The 18468-nt window shown below is 39.8% G+C and overlaps 1 protein-coding gene across 3 annotated transcripts in view; it reads left to right on the top strand.

Moving 5' to 3' along the window:
* Positions 1-18468, top strand: part of LOC135031779 (uncharacterized) — a 935328-nt gene that overhangs the window by 313741 nt on the left and 603119 nt on the right. For all 3 annotated transcript variants that reach the window (XM_063954034.1, XM_063954035.1, XM_063954033.1), the window contains exon 8: positions 860-983. In XM_063954034.1, the coding sequence (XP_063810104.1) occupies positions 860-983 (124 nt within the window). The remainder of the gene's footprint in view (positions 1-859; positions 984-18468) is intronic.

The following is an 18468-nucleotide window of genomic DNA, read 5'->3' as shown; positions in this document are numbered from 1 at the left end:
TTTTTCCTATGTTGTTATAATTCCAGTATCCGTGGAGACTGATAGGTGTCAGTATGCTCAAAACATTTGTTCTTTTAAATACCGGCCTCACAAGCTACGAGTGGATGACCGCTAGTGTAATGTATCCAAAAGTCAAAGGGAACAATGAGTGAGAAGAACATATTGTACAATATAAGAATGTTTCAGGAGACTGGCTCTGTTAGACCCATAAAAGTGTCAAACTATCAAAATGGCAAATGAGAAAACATACACATAATCAATCAAAAACTAAATATCACACTGTAATAGGAGGATCTCCCTTCACCATGTGCAAAAGATACCAAGAATTGTTGCGCAGAGAATTATAAATCTGAGATAGTCCAGTTGTTGACAGGGTCACAATGAAGCTTTCCCACATCTCAAAGAGCCACTCTACATTTGACTCCTTCTCCATTGTAACTTCCACCTATTCCATGCAGAAGAGATGAAATAAATATGTTTTGAAAAGAGACATAATTTGGGTGTTTTTGTACAATTGTTGGCCTTAAAATTCATGAACAGTCATTGAGCCCCAATACTTTTGCAAACCCATAAAACCAAACCAAACCAAACCAAACCAAACACACAGAACTTGTTCACAGTATTTGCTGGAATTACAAGCACAAGTCCTATTAAAAGTTAATGGAGGAATGAGAAGACCCTTAAACAACTGCTGAATGGAAATCTCTCCAGTCTTCTACATCTCCATACACAGTGACCTAACTAGCTTCTCTCCACATATGGTAGGCGTCTGTTTACACTGCTACAAATGTTTAATTCATTCATTGCAAATACGGCACAGAAGTAATTTGATAAATGGATAATTGTATTATTTTTACAGCTTAATTGAAAAAGAGACAAGGGAGAGATATGGTAGAAAACTGGAACACAAATGTGCTGAGTTAAAGATCAGAAGTGCAACACGTTCTCCAATTTCAGGTCTTATTGAGAATGCCGTGGTGGAGGTAAGTAGTAAACCATGGCGATACTTGAGGAACTGGTGTGGTTTTTAAACTTATGGTTTGTTATTCACCTCTCATGTATCGGGTATAAGAAACCTCAAGATTACTGTGATAACCTGCTGTTATTATCACACCTATGTATCATAAACTCCTACTCATTCTTTTAGAGCCAGCAAATATCACTGCCTGGCAAAAACATATAAGTCCTTGACTCAATCTGCAAGTTGGTGCTGTTACTGATAGCAGATTAAGGGGTATATTCAATTGCAGTCAAAAACTGCCGTCTGTCGAAAAGACGTCAGTTTTCGACTTTTTAAGGTCGAATCCTGATTCGACCTATTCAAAGCTTTTCGACAAGTCGAGGCATTCGACTTGTCGAAAAGCACATGGATCGGCGGAATAGCTGCCGATCCACGTGTTGATGTCGAAAACGTGGGCCAAATCCGACAGGTTTTGGCCCCTTTTTCGACCATCTCAATCCAACATCAAAATGATGTCGGAATGAGATGGACCCAGAGGAGGCGAGGGGTGGGGGGGAGCCGCAGGGAGACGGGGGGGACAGCTGCTGGAGCACGCTGCTGGAGCCGGGTGGAAGCTGCCGTGAGGTCGGGCAACTGAGTGACATCCTGCTGCGCTGATCTCCTCTGGCTGCCGTCGGCCGTCCCCCCGCGGCTCGCCCCCCCTCTCCTCCTCCGGGTCCCATCTAAATTCGACTTGAAAAAGTCTAATTTTAGATGGGATTGAATAGGGGTTGTCGGATCCATTCCAACAAATACATGTCGGAATGGATCCGACTTTAATTGAATATACCCCTAAGGGGGATATGTACTAAGCAGTGAAAAGAGCGGAAAAGTGAGCCAGTGGAGAAGTTGCCCATGGCAACCAATCAGCTGTTCTGTATAATTTTTAGTATGCAAATTATAAATGTTACTTCCTATGCTGATTGGATGCCATGCGCTACTTCTCCACTGGCTCACTCCTCCTCTCTTTTCACTGCTTAGTACATCTCCCCCTTTTTTTTCTCCCCTGCAAATCTCTGCTACTTCTCTTACCAATGTGCATATGTAACAATTTTGTTGATACAATTTGGTTTTGAGATCTCTCCCTGTCAAACTATATGTGTATGTAACAAATTAATAGAGATAATTTGGTTTATGATTACAAGATAAATACCAATTATCCTATTTTGTATACACACGTTAAGAATTGTTATTGATGTGGAATAGTGAGCTTCTTATGACTGATAGACTCACTAGAAAGCTACTATGCTATTAATGAATATCTGTATTGCACTGGATACACAGTATTTGCACTGGGATTATTCTGACAGTATTTACACTGAAATTATTCTGACATATATTCCGTGTGTACTCAACATTTACGATAAATAAATGATAGTATAAGATTACGTATAGGGAGTTCCATAATTGGTGTTATTGTTACGACTACATCAGCAATTAGGACCTAACCAACCAACCCCCATTTACACTTTTTGGTAATTATCCTACTACCCAATAGCCTACATAGAACTGTGTATGCAAGTAGTATAGTGAACCACCTTTCATCAAACTTTTGACAGGTGCTCCACCCCCTTTAAGCCCCGCCCCTTTTTAATTGTGTTTAATATAAAACTGATATCAAATGATATAAACTGATATCAAATGATTATTGATTGGCCATTAAGAACAGAATCCGACCCTTAGACAAGCCGCATTTATATTAAATGGCTAATCAAAAAAAGCTTATGAAAAAGGCGTATTATACGGTATTAAAGCCGGGGAGTTATTGCGGTGTCGATAAATATTATAAGGCGAATAAAGGCAAGTTCAAAAGAGCGGAAATAAAAAAATGGTTTCAAGTACAAGACGCTTACACATTACATAAGCCGGCACGAAAAACCTATAAAAGGAACATGATTTGCGTATCGGATATAAATCAACAATGGCAATGTGATCTGGTCTCGCTCATAGACATTGCAAAGTACAATGATGGTTTTAAATATATATTAACCATCATCGATATATTCAGTAAGAAAGCATGGGCGGCTGGTCTAGCAGCCAAGAATGCGACAACCGTCGCTAATGCTTTTGAAAAAATATTCCAACAGGGATGCTTGCCAAAGAAGTTGCAAACCGATAATGGTAAAGAGTTTGTAAACAAAATCTTTAAAAGAGTGTTAGAAAAATACGGCATACATCATTTCACAACCAATAATGAAGTGAAAGCGGCCATTATAGAACGCTTCAATAGGACTTTAAAAACAAGGATGTGGCGTTATTTCACAGCGCGGAACACGTACAGATATATAGATGTCTTACAAGATTTCATAAACAGCTATAATAACACATATCATAGAACGATTAAGTGTACACCGTGTGCTGTGGGGCCCTCTAACGCTTTGAGAATTTTCAAGACGACGTACGGCGATTACTTTAGAACTAAGAAAATTACACCACGTTTTTACATCGGTGAACATGTACGCATATCCAAATATAAGGATATATTTCAGAAAGGGTATGAACAGAATTTTTCTGAGGAAATATTTGTCATACAGAATGTGAACACTAAAGGTGTTAAGCCGCTTTATAAGTTGACGGATCTCTACGGCGAAGAAATTACCGGCAGTTTTTACCACGATGAGTTACAAAGTGTGCCAAAAAACTATAATAGAATATATAAAGTGGAAAAGATTTTAAAACATAAGACGGTAACCGGTCGAAAATACGCGTTAGTCAAGTGGCGCGGGTACCCCGCAAAATTTAACAGTTGGGTTGATGCATCAGAGATAAAAGATATATAAAACGTGCAGCACGCTAAACAAGACGAGCGATGGATGACAAATCGTTTTACATAACATTACCCAGCAATGCCTCAGCGGATACTTTTCCGCAAAATAAGATTTCAAACTATACAACAAAGCTTGCAAAGTCAATACACTTAAGCGGTGAGTGGGAAGTCGCTCTTACAGAAATACAATATCCACACACGTGGAATACCTTGGATATACATGATTGTAAGTTACAAATAACACAGGATGTTATGTTTTCCAATCCAGTTGTGGAATTTGCAGCCGTGTGCGTTAAACCCGGATTTTATAAAACAATCGACTCGCTACTGGACGTAATCAACGCTGAAATAGGGCGACATAAACTGGATGGGGGATTAAGACTAGTGTACGATCCGCTTGAACGCGTAGTAACATGCGATAGTAAGCGGCTGTATCATCTTACAGCTGGTGATAAACTGACGACGATCCTTGGATTACAACCTAAAACTAAGATTTCTAAACCATGCGCAGACATCAAAGGCGGCCAGTATACGCTGTATGTGTATACTGACATTATCGAGCACCAGCGGGTCGGTGATAGCTACGTACCGCTACTACGCACAGTTGAAATTAAGGGATATAACAATGAGGTGGTCACAATACGATATGAGAAACCCGATTACGTACCATTGTGCAAAGCGCATTTTGACACTGTAGCCATAGAGATAAAGAACGACCAGAACAAGAACATCTCATTTAAGTTTGGTAAAGTGATCGTGAAACTACACTTTAGACGTCGCAAACACGAAATTTATTAACTAAACAGGATGGTCGCTGTTAAAAATTATGGCAATCCGGATCTCTACGCGCAATATTATAAAACGCAGGCCGGTAATGGATTACCAGGTTTTCACGGCAGCGCGTACATGTACGGATGCGGTTTAGGCGGTATTTTTCGAAGTCTTTTCAGAAAAGCTGTTCCTCTGTTCCGGAAAGGTTTAGAGTTAGCTAAACCTCATATGAAGACCGCGGCACGTAATATAGCGAAAGACGTTATCGGACAAGCCACAACGGCCGTAATGAATAAGATACACGATGCGAACCAAGCAAAACAAGACGGTTCAGGACTAATATATACAAGAAAAGGCGTGTCTAAAAGAAAACGGAAGCGTATGATAGCACTTCCGCCTTGGGACATACCCTTTTTAAATAAAAACCAGAGACGACGCAACTCAAAGAAGAAGAGAAAGCCGAAGCGATCCGTTGGTGATATTTTTTAAACATGTCTTTCATACACCACGAGTCCGTTGAATGTGCAAAAACAGAGCTGGATCTTTTTGACGTGCCCCTGACACAAACAAGCATAGAGAAAAGTCTATACGTCGAAGTTCAACCTTTAGCGGCATTATCCGACACAGCGCCGCTTGAATTTTATATAGCGGCCAGCGGCGAACACTACTACGATCTGAACAACACGTTGCTGTACGTGACGTGCAAGATCGTACGAACCGATAACACACCGATACCACAAGGTGCACGGGTCGCACTTATTAATTACCCCATAGCGACTTTATTCAACCAAGTGGATGTAACTTTGGGTGACAGGCTCATATCGCAATCCAACAATCTTTACGCATACCGAGCGTACATTGAGACTATATTGAATTACAGCTCAGACGCTTTGTCAACAAAGCACACAACAGGATTATTTTACAAAGATTCGGCTGGAGAATTTAACAACACGGTGCTGGACGGACCGAATACGGGGTTCAAAAAACGAGCAGGTGCGACAGAGCAGAGTCGCACGGTTGAATTGCTAGGACCGCTTCACTGCGACCTTTTTCATCAACATAAACTAATTTTAAATGCCGTTGACCTGAAGATTAAACTAACCAGAAACAAAGACGCATTCTGCTTAATGTCAGCGGACGCGGATGCCTTTAAAATACAGATCACAGCGGCGTCCCTGTTCGTGAAAAGAGTGCAAGTCTCACCGGCCGTGCGGATTGGGCACGCGCAGGCCCTGCTAAACGGCAACGCGAAATACGCGATTGACCGCGTTGGGATGAAAATCTACAGCGTACCAGCAGGCAGTAGAGTATTTAATCTAGAAAATCTATTTTTAGGTCAAGTGCCGAAAACAGTCATAGTCGGCTTTGTGGATAACGAAGCATTTTCAGGAATCCATAGCCGTAATCCCCTTTGCTTTGAACATAAAAATGTAGGTTTTGCATCCCTTTATCTGGATGGAACACCGCACCCTGCGAAACCATTTCAACCAGACTTTGAACACGGTAATGCTGTAAGAGAGTATATGTCACTCATACAGATCACAAATAAGCAGAAATCTGACAATGGTATACTGATTGACCGCGAAGAGTACCTCAGAGGTTACTCACTATTTGCTTTTGACCTATCGCCGGAGCAGGAATGTGGAGAACATCTCTCCCTGATAAGAACGGGCAATCTACGTGCTGAATATCGCTTTGCAGAAGCGTTGGACAGGACAGTCAATGTGATAATATATGCGCTATTTGATAACATCATCGAGATTAATCAAAGGCGCGATGTGCTGTACGATTATCTATAAATGAAATAAACTAACACTACGCTGCTGAAAAATGAACACATTACAGATAAACTGTATTCTGTGCGCTGCGCAAAGCACACGGCATATTTTTAAAGGCACGTATCCGTGTGATCTATTGCCTGCCGATAAACTGATGCATTACCCCTGCGCATTTGTAATCAACACGCATAGCAGTGGTCAGCCTGGCGAACACTGGTTGGCTGTTTATTTTAATGAAGATGGCATTTGTTATTTCTTTGATTCCTACGGTCTCTCGCCGGACAGTGACATTTTCCCAAAGAATATCATAAAGTTTTTACATTTTAATTCAAAAAGTATTTGTCACCAAAACCGTCGGTTACAAGATTTTTCAAGCGATGTATGCGGTCAATACTGTATTTACTTTATATTTTTTATGTGTAAAAACTACAAATATGATGATTTCTAGACACCGTTTAGTAATGATACAAAACGTAATGACCGTTTAGTTTCAAACTTTGTAAGGCGTATGCCAAGAAACCATTGTTTGAGTTATTATACAGATGAATATATTCAGAATTGTGTAACTTGTTGTAATAACCAGTGTGTTTGATGCATTTTATGTACAATGCGTCATAACTATGATTATTTGAAAATTAACATCAATGTTTTTAATCTTTATGGTGATGTATGTTTGTAAGTTTCTTTCAAAGACAACTGATTAGAATAAAGAAAAAACGGTTTTTAACTTGTTTGCAAAAATATAAAGAGCTTGCTAACTGACGACTATTAGTAACATTCAAATAGTGCCCTATAACATTCACAAATAGGCCCCTATAACATTCAAACTTGCTAACTGACTACTATTAGTAACATTCAAATAGCGTCCTATAACAGTCACAAATAGGTGCCTATAACATTCAAACAGAAGCAGCTTCTAAAAATATATATATATAATTTTAAATCCTGTAGACCTACACAGTATTACAACATAATATCGGTCAACCCCCAATCAAGAAATCACCATATTTGTAGTTTTTACGTGTAAAACTGTAATAAATGACATATTATAATAATGCATCGGCAATAGATCTGTAAATAAACTTTATGGTCTAATAAAATATATTCATGATTTAGAAAGACCCCCGTTTTTTCTTTATTCTAATCAGTTGTCTTTGAAAGAAAACTTACAAACATACATCACCATAAAGATTAAAAACATTGATGTTTATTTTCAAATAATCATAGTTATGACGCATTGTACATAAAATGCATCAAACACACTGGTTATTACAACAAGTTACACAATTCTGAATATATTCATCTGTATAATAACTCAAACAATGGCTTCTTGGCATACGCCTTACAAAGTTTGAAACTAAACGGTCATTACGTTTTGTATCATTACTAAACTGTGTCAAGAAATCATCATATTTGTAGTTTTTACACATAAAAAATATAAAGTAAATACAGTATTGACCGCATACATCGCTTGAAAAATCTTGTAACCGACGGTTTTGGTGACAAATGCTTTTTGAATTATAATGTAAAAACTTTATGATATTCTTTGGGAAAATGTCACTGTCCGGCGAGAGACCGTAGGAATCAAAGAAATAACAAATGCCATCTTCATTAAAATAAACAGCCAACCAGTGTTCGCCAGGCTGCCCACTGCTATGCGTGTTGATTACAAATGCGCAGGGGTAATGCGTCAGTTTATCGGCAGGCAATAGATCACACGGATACGTGCCTTTAAAAATATGCCTTGTGCTTTGCGCAGCATACAGAATACAGTTTATCTGTAATGTGTTCATTTTTCAGCAGCGTAGTGTTAGTTTATTTCATTTATAGATAATCGTACAGCACATCGCGCCTTTGATTAATCTCGATGATGTTATCAAATAGCGCATATATTATCACATTGACTGTCCTGTCCAACGCTTCTGCAAAGCGATATTCAGCACGTAGATTGCCCGTTCTTATCAGGGAGAGATGTTCTCCACATTCCTGCTCCGGCGATAGTTCAAAAGCAAATAGTGATTAACCTCTGAGGTACTCTTCGCGGTCAATCAGTATACCATTGTCAGATTTCTGCTTATTTGTGATCTGTATGAGTGACATATACTCTCTTACAGCATTACCGTGTTCAAAGTCTGGTTGAAATGGTTTCGCAGGGTGCGGTGTTCCATCCAGATAAAGGGATGCAAAACTTAAATTTTTATGTTCAAAGCAAAGGGGATTACGGCTATGGATTCCTGAAAATGCTTCGTTATCCACAAAGCCGACTATGACTGTTTTCGGCACTTGACCTAAAAATAGATTTTCTAGATTAAATACTCTACTGCCTGCTGGTACGCTGTAGATTTTCATCCCAACGCGGTCAATCGCGTATTTCGCGTTGCCGTTTAGCAGGGCCTGCGCGTGCCCAATCCGCACGGCCGGTGAGACTTGCACTCTTTTCACGAACAGGGACGCCGCTGTGATCTGTATTTTAAAGGCATCCGCGTCCGCTGACATTAAGCAGAATGCGTCTTTGTTTCTGGTTAGTTTAATCTTCAGGTCAACGGCATTTAAAATTAGTTTATGTTGATGAAAAAGGTCGCAGTGAAGCGGTCCTAGCAATTCAACCGTGCGACTCTGCTCTGTCGCACCTGCTCGTTTTTTGAACCCCGTATTCGGTCCGTCCAGCACCGTGTTGTTAAATTCTCCAGCCGAATCTTTGTAAAATAATCCTGTTGTGTGCTTTGTTGACAAAGCGTCTGAGCTGTAATTCAATATAGTCTCAATGTACGCTCGGTATGCGTAAAGATTGTTGGATTGCGATATGAGCCTGTCACCCAAAGTTACATCCACTTGGTTGAATAAAGTCGCTATGGGGTAATTAATAAGTGCGACCCGTGCACCTTGTGGTATCGGTGTGTTATCAGTTCGTACGATCTTGCACGTCACGTACAGCAACGTGTTGTTCAGATCGTAGTAGTGTTCGCCGCTGGCCGCTATATAAAATTCAAGCAGCGCTGTGTCGGATAATGCCGCTAAAGGTTGAACTTCGACGTATAGACTTTTCTCTATGCTTGTTTGTGTCGGGGGCACGTCAAAAAGATCCAGCTCTGTTTTTGCACATTCAACGGACTCGTGGTGTATGAAAGACATGTTTAAAAAATATCACCTACGGATCGCTTCGGCTTTCTCTTCTTCTTTGAGCTGCGTCGTCTCTGGTTTTTATTTAAAAAGGGTATGTCCCAAGGCGGAAGTGCTATCATACGCTTCCGTTTTCTTTTAGACACGCCTTTTCTTGTATATATTAGTCCTGAACCGTCTTGTTTTGCTTGGTTCGCATCGTGTATCTTATTCATTACGGCCGTTGTGGCTTGTCCGATAACGTCTTTCGCTATATTACGTGCCGCGGTCTTCATATGAGGTTTAGCTAACTCCTAAACCTTTCCGGAACAGAGGAACAGCTTTTCTAAAAAGACTTCGAAAAATACCGCCTAAACCGCATCCGTACATGTACGCGCTGCCGTGAAAACCTGGTAATCCATTACCGGCCTGCGTTTTATAATATTGCGCGTAGAGATCCGGATTGCCATAATTTTTAACAGCGACCATCCTGTTTAGTTAATAAATTTCGTGTTTGCGACGTCTAAAGTGTAGTTTCACGATCACTTTACCAAACTTAAATGAGATGTTCTTGTTCTGGTCGTTCTTTATCTCTATGGCTACAGTGTCAAAATGCGCTTTGCACAATGGTACGTAATCGGGTTTCTCATATCGTATTGTGACCACCTCATTGTTATATCCCTTAATTTCAACTGTGCGTAGTAGCGGTACGTAGCTATCACCGACCCGCTGGTGCTCGATAATGTCAGTATACACATACAGCGTATACTGGCCGCCTTTGATGTCTGCGCATGGTTTAGAAATCTTAGTTTTAGGTTGTAATCCAAGGATCGTCGTCAGTTTATCACCAGCTGTAAGATGATACAGCCGCTTACTATCGCATGTTACTACGCGTTCAAGCGGATCGTACACTAGTCTTAATCCCCCATCCAGTTTATGTCGCCCTATTTCAGCGTTGATTACGTCCAGTAGCGAGTCGATTGTTTTATAAAATCCGGGTTTAACGCACACGGCTGCAAATTCCACAACTGGATTGGAAAACATAACATCCTGTGTTATTTGTAACTTACAATCATGTATATCCAAGGTATTCCACGTGTGTGGATATTGTATTTCTGTAAGAGCGACTTCCCACTCACCGCTTAAGTGTATTGACTTTGCAAGCTTTGTTGTATAGTTTGAAATCTTATTTTGCGGAAAAGTATCCGCTGAGGCATTGCTGGGTAATGTTATGTAAAACGATTTGTCATCCATCGCTCGTCTTGTTTAGCGTGCTGCACGTTTTATATATCTTTTATCTCTGATGCATCAACCCAACTGTTAAATTTTGCGGGGTACCCGCGCCACTTGACTAACGCGTATTTTCGACCGGTTACCGTCTTATGTTTTAAAATCTTTTCCACTTTGTATATTCTATTATAGTTTTTTGGCACACTTTGTAACTCATCGTGGTAAAAACTGCCGGTAATTTCTTCGCCGTAGAGATACGTCAACTTATAAAGCGGCTTAACACCTTTAGTGTTCACATTCTGTATGACAAATATTTCCTCAGAAAAATTCTGTTCATACCCTTTCTGAAATATATCCTTATATTTGGATATGCGTACATGTTCACCGATGTAAAAACGTGGTGTAATTTTCTTAGTTCTAAAGTAATCGCCGTACGTCGTCTTGAAAATTCTCAAAGCGTTAGAGGGCCCCACAGCACATGGTGTACACTTAATCGTTCTATGATATGTGTTATTATAGCTGTTTATGAAATCTTGTAAGACATCTATATATCTGTACGTGTTCCGCGCTGTGAAATAACGCCACATCCTTGTTTTTAAAGTCCTATTGAAGCGTTCTATAATGGCCGCTTTCACTTCATTATTGGTTGTGAAATGATGTATGCCGTATTTTTCTAACACTTTTTTAAAGATTTTGTTTACAAACTCTTTACCATTATCGGTTTGCAACTTCTTTGGCAAGCATCCCTGTTGGAATATTTTTTCAAAAGCATTAGCGACGGTTGTCGCATTCTTGGCTGCTAGACCAGCCGCCCATGCTTTCTTACTGAATATATCGATGATGGTTAATATATATTTAAAACCATCATTGTACTTTGCAATGTCTATGAGCGAGACCAGATCACATTGCCATTGTTGATTTATATCCGATACGCAAATCATGTTCCTTTTATAGGTTTTTCGTGCCGGCTTATGTAATGTGTAAGCGTCTTGTACTTGAAACCATTTTTTTATTTCCGCTCTTTTGAACTTGCCTTTATTCGCCTTATAATATTTATCGACACCGCAATAACTCCCCGGCTTTAATACCGTATAATACGCCTTTTTCATAAGCTTTTTTTGATTAGCCATTTAATATAAATGCGGCTTGTCTAAGGGTCGGATTCTGTTCTTAATGGCCAATCAATAATCATTTGATATCAGTTTATATCATTTGATATCAGTTTTATATTAAACACAATTAAAAAGGGGCGGGGCTTAAAGGGGGTGGAGCACCTGTCAAAAGTTTGATGAAAGGTGGTTCACTATACTACTTATGCAGACAGGGGGATGGCGGCTGCTATCTAGGGTGTCCATTACATTTCTCTGTGGTGCGGACTGTAAGTCAGCCCGTTCAAAACTTATTCTCACCTAGTCAGCTTTATTATACGCTATATCGTCCTCTAATCCGCGTACAACACAGGTTTTGGTTCTGGACACATTTTTGTTGCTACATACAAATTTCTGATATCTCTGAATCTGGACCAACCTGTTGCTATCTATTGTACTCACCTTTCACATGTGATCATAATACTTTTCACACGGAATACGGATATTAATTGGTTTTGATAAAATATATGTTCATGTTTGTGTTTAGTTTGTTTTGTGGCATTATATTTTGGTGCAGAGATTTGCATAGCGCGGGTATGGCAAAGTTTTTTGTTTTAGCTGCATAGGCGCCAGTTCATTGACTGTGGCACCAAGAATTTTGAACACTTTGTCAGAGTTGCACTGGCAGTGTTTGGTCTCTTGATGTAAGGGGTGGTGTGAATGTTGGTGGTAGTGCATTTAATCCTAGCAGGCGTGAGCTCAATCACATTCCTTGTTTGGAATTTTTGGTAATGGTCAGAGCTCCTTAGGTTCACAGTGTAGGTTTCAGAACCTATGGATTTAGTGCGGAGCGTTACCCACACTTAAGGGTTGCCCACGTCCAGGTTTTGGGGGGTGGGAAGTGCAGGTGCTTCCTAGTACTATGACGCGAGTAATATCGACGCCTGCATGGCTAGATGTTTATACTCTTTTGGCCTAATTCAGACCTGATTGCAGCAGCAAAATTGTTCTCTAATGGGCAAAACCATGGGGGTCATTCAGATCTGATTGCTGCTGTGCAAAATGAAAAATAAAAATAATGATCTGAAGTGTACTACTTGGTACACATTAAATAGGTGTGCCTGAAATATCGTTATACTGTAACTTTAGAAATTGCATGATAGAAAAAAGAAATAACATATCATATAAATAAACGTACACAAACAATAACCTGAGGTTAAACTTTGTACAAATTCAGAGTTATTCAATAAAAAAAAAGATGCAATTACAAATAGTGGGTTTGCTACACATCACAAAATATTGGTATATTCATACTGTTATATTATAACATTTAAGTAGAGTATTACGCTAAAGGTGATGCTTCTACAGGTGACCCAGTTCTTATTTGGCAAGAGTCCAAAGCGACCCTACAGGGTGAGATTATCTCCCACTCTACTGCTCATAAACATAAATTGACCCAAGAGTATCTCACTGCCCAAGATGACCTTATGTCAGCCTTCCAGCTATATAAAACCAACCCTTCTCCTGCTACTAGATGTTCCTACCAGGAGGAAAAAACTACATTTGAAGGTTTATTCATAAAAATGGAATCCTCCTATTCCTTGTCTAAATATTTAAAATTTCACAAATTAGCTAATAAGTCCAGCAAATTAATGTCTAACCCGCTCACAGGACAATGCTCCCCTTTTACTATTTTTACTCACATGAGGTTATCGCGGGAATTTCAAACCTAAAATTAGGTAAAGCCCCGGGGTCGGATGGCTTTACGTCAGAATTTTATAAACTGCTGTCACCAAACATTGCACCAATCCTAGTCTTGGTCTATAATTCGATTTTATCAACACGGAAACTACCACAATATTTCAATGCCACCACAACACTGCAAGTCCTTCCTAAGGCTGATAGATATTTGTCCGATCCAAGTTCATATCGACCGATATCGCTCTTAAACATTGTATATAAAATTATAATGAAAATAATTGCAGATCATTTAAAACCTCTGCTTCCCTCATTGATACACAAAGATCAAACAAGATTCGTTATGGGGAAAAACCCAGTGACTAACAAAAGGAAAGTGCTTTTATGCGATTTGTAGCTCCCAGTGCACTATGTCGAATATTCCTAGTGCGACCCTTTCCTTAGATCCAGAAAAGGCCTTTGACATTGTACTCTGGGATCACCTTTTTAATTCCCTATGCCAATTTAGTTTCCCAGACAAATTTATCTTTTATATTAAAACGTTATACACTGATTCTGTCTCTAGAATCATATGCAATGGCTTGTTAACTAATCCTTTTCCTTTTGAGACAAGAATGCTCCTTATCCCCACTTTTATTCACTCTAGCTCTTGAGCTCCTGGGCATTGCTTTAAGGAAATCTCCCCTATATCAAGGAGTTGCTGTGGGAGAGGAGGATCTTCACATTTCCTTGTTCGTGGATGACATGCTCCTGTTCCTATACACCCCAGTCACTCTATCCCTATTGCTCTGGGTATCATAACTCAATCTAGTAACTTTTCAGGATATAAAATAAATATTAGCAAGTCTGAGCTGCTTCTACTAAATGGACCTATGCCTATCTTGCCTTTGGAAAATAATCTAAATTCTATGAAGACTGGAAATTCCCAGATTAAATATTTAGGCATCTAAATCCCAAACAAGATAGAAAACTTATATAAATATAACCATGTCCCGGCCATTATGCAATTGACAAAAACTCTAGAAAAATGGCAAGATCTTCCTTTATCCTTACTAGGTAGAATAGAAGTTGTCAAAACAATAATATTTCCAAAATTAATGTACTTAATGCAAATGTTACCTGTAAAACTGACGACACGGGACATCAAACTCATCTCCCAATTAAGCCTGAAATGTATATGGAAATAAAAAAAAACCTTGGATGCTCTCCAGAAATTGAAAATGGATAAACACTCTGGAGGCTTAGGTCTCCCCGATTTTGCATTATACTCTAAGGCGAGACTTTTTAGATATGCCCTTGATTGGTTGCTGGAACAAAACACTTATTCAAATGTTGCAATAGAAAGCACCCTCTTAGCCCCCTTCTCTCCAGGTGCTTTGCTACATGCCCCCAAACGTGCCATACCTAACCATATATATAACAACGTGTTCTTCAAGGACATATATCAGGCATGGAGATCAATAAATGTTAAATTAGGACGAAATCTGACTGGTTACCTATTTTGGGTAATCCAGTGTTTACTCCGGGTATGGAGAATCCAACCTTTATTCGGATGTATCAAAAAGGTTTGAAGGCTATCTCTCGGGTGTTTGACCCGGGTGGTAAAATAATGGCCCTCATTCCGAGTCGTTCGCTCGGTATTTTTCATCGCATCGCAGTGAAATTCCGCTTAGTGCGCATGCGCAATATTCGCACTGCGACTGCGCCAAGTATCTTTGCTATGAAGATAGTATTTTTACTCACGGCTTTTTCATCGCTCCGGCGATCGTAATGTGATTGACAGGAAATGGGTGTTACTGGGCGGAAACAGGCCGTTTTATGGGAGTGTGGCTGAAAACGCTACCGTTTCCGGAAAAATCGCAGGAGTGGCCGGAGAAACGGGGGAGTGGTTGGGCGAACGCTGGGTGTGTTTGTGACGTCAAACCAGGAACGACAAGCACTGAACTGATCGCACAGGCAGAGTAAGTCTGGAGCTACTCAGAAACTGCTAAGTAGTTTGTGAGCGCAATATTGCGAATACATCGGTCGCAATTTTAAGATGCTAAGATACACTCCCAGTAGGCGGCGGCTTAGCGTGTGTAACTCTGCTAAATTCGCCTTGCGACCGATCAACTCGGAATGAGGGCCAATGTCTTTTGAGATGTTGCAAAACACCTATAATCTACCAACTAGCTGTTATTTCCCCTACTTACTGTTGCCACATTATATTTCTTCTCTTCCGACCCAACCACCTCTTGTTACTTCACCTGATCCTTTTTGTAATATTGTGGCCAAATATAAACAGAACAAATATAAACCTAAATTTATTTACTCAATACTTCTACAATTGTCAAATACTCATATACGGCAACAGAAACCTGGAAAAAAGATATTCCTTTATTGACACAGAATGATACTTTATTTGAACACTTTCCAAAAACTTTACGTATTCTCAGAACTTCGGTTCTTCAAAAGGTTCATATTAATGTGATTTACAGGGCCTATGTCAGAGAATCCACTTTGTATCTGAGGAATGTGGTTGCTGTCCCAAATGTGGTTCTTCCTCAGCAACCCTTTTCCATAATTTGGGGTCCTGTAGACATATCAAGAAATTTTGGTATAAACTTATTGGTTTCATTAACTCTTCTTTCTCGTTAAATGCCTCACTTAATCCTATTGCTTTATTATTTGTCAATTTCGATGTATGGAAATTACCAGCGCCTCAGTCACATCTAGTACATATTCTAACGATCCTCTTTACTGTAGCAAAAAAGGTGATTCTAGACTCCTGAATTTATAGACACTCCCCTTCATTAAGGGAAGTCGACTCCCTCATGATGAGATATATGTATTTTGACAGATGTGAAGCAGCTATTGACACACGTGGTGGGACAGGTTACTTCCTTTGTACATGGGGGCCTTATCTGGCCACCAAATCGGTACCAATGCAATCCCAAATTTACAATAACTTTGAGATGAGTCGCTTCATTTCTTAAAAAACTTACCTTGGATGTGATGTATGTTATACTACGTTTATAACCAATGTTTTATTGACATTTTCTATGGCTATGCAAAATGTGTATAGGTTACCGTTACTAACAGTGTAACGGTAACACTTTGAATTAACTTAGTGGATACTACCCTTTAATCCTCACCCCCCCTCCTTCTTCTTGTCTCTTTCCTAGTGTTCTGCCCCCTACCCTCATGCCCTCACTTTGTAGCCCTCTCTCCCCAGTTACCACTGTATTGTCATTATACACAGGTGTTATTCACAGTTTTAAAGATATGGATGCCTGCTAGATGTTACATGATGTACTTATTCTCTGTATTATTATTATTATTATTATTATTATTATCCATTATTTATATGGCACCACAAGGGTTCCGCAGCGCCTAATTACAGAGTACAAATGTACATAATCAAAACAGGAAAACAGTGACTTACAGTTGAAGACATTATAGGACAAGTACAGGGTAACTAAGCATAACTACACTAGTGAATGACAGAGATAAGTTCCAAGGTGGCCAAAAAACTGCAGGAATTGGGCAGTTGAGGATTATTAAAGTAAGAAAAGGATAAGCACATGAGGGAAGAGGGCCCTACTCGTGAGAGCTTACATTCTAAAGGGGAGGGGCAGACAGGGGTGACACAGATGGGGTAGACCGAGCATAGGACAGAGGGTTAGGATGAGATTTGTCTGGGTTTGGTAAAGAAGTGGGTCTTAAGAGCCCGTTTGAAGTTCTGTATAGAGGTGGAGAGTCTGAGGGGGAGAGGTAAAGAATTCCAGAGAAAGAGAGCAGCACGTGAAACATTTTGGAGATAGGAGTGGGAGGAAGTAATCACCCTTATGATTGTCAGTACCTTTTCTCTTTTCTGCTATGTACAATGGGGGTCATTCTGAGTTGATCGCTAGCTGCATTCGTTCGCTGTGCAGCGATGAGGCGAAAAAGGGACCTCTGCGCATGCGTATGCGGCGCAATGCACATGAGCGACGTACTATTACAAAGAACGATGTAGTTTCACACAAGGTCTAGCGAAGCTTTTCAGTCGCACTGCTGGCCGCAGAGTGATTGGCATGAAGTGGGCGTTTCTGGGTGTCAACTGCCTGTTTTCAGGGAGTGTTCGAAAAAACGCAGGCGTACCAGGAAAAATGCAGACGTGGCTGGGCGAACGCAGGGCGTGTTTGTGACGTCAAAACAGGAACTGAACAGTCTGAAGTGATCGCAAGCGCTGAGTAGGTTTTGAGCTACTCTAAAACTGCACAAAAAAACTTTGTAGCCGCTCTGGGATCCTTTCATTCGCACTTCTGCTAAGCTAAAATACACTCCCAGTGGGAGGCGGCATAGCGTTTGCACGGCTGCTAAAAACAGCTAGCGAGTGATCAACTCGGAATGACCACCTATGTGTATGACCATGACTACAGTTTGTTTTTTTTAATTCGCAAATTGTAAATTCTCAAATTGTATGTTTGTTTATGTGAAAATCAAATAAAGACATTTGCAAAAAAAAAAAAAAAAAAAAAAGTTAATTCTATAGACAAAGAGAAGCAGGTTTCTGTAATCGAAGTTTACTGAAAAAGTAACAGCATTGTAATAAGTGTCAAAAAGCAAAGAATTACAAGAAATTTATGATTAGTATCAGAACCCAGCAAAGTTGAATAGTTTGCTAACCTATAAAGAGATCCATCCGCTGATGCTGATCAGTAACATAAAAAAACAGTAATAAAAAATGTTTTAAAAATGGGACAAGTTGGGTGCCTTTGTCTGTCCCCTACTGGTTTCAGGGAAGACAGATAACCTTATAATGCACCAAATGGGGCCTGGAAGACCCGTTCTACCTCCATGGGTATTGTAAATGGTTATATAATTGCAGTCATAAAACCAAATGATGTGGAGGGTGCTTATGGGACAATTTAGGGCAGAGTTGAGACAAGAATAGAAAGAGTGTACATTAGTACAGTACTGTAGATGCACCAGTATGAAAAGTTTAGATGGGGAGTAGAGTAGACTCGAGATGTAGGAAAGAGTGATATTCTTGAGCTGTTAAACGTATTTGGA

The sequence above is a fragment of the Pseudophryne corroboree genome, chromosome 2 (genome assembly GCF_028390025.1).
Source record: "Pseudophryne corroboree isolate aPseCor3 chromosome 2, aPseCor3.hap2, whole genome shotgun sequence".
In the NCBI taxonomy this organism is placed as follows: Eukaryota; Metazoa; Chordata; class Amphibia; order Anura; family Myobatrachidae; genus Pseudophryne; species Pseudophryne corroboree.
The sequence above is the reverse complement of the archived record's forward strand: the minus strand, read 5'-3'. Positions and strand labels throughout refer to the sequence as shown.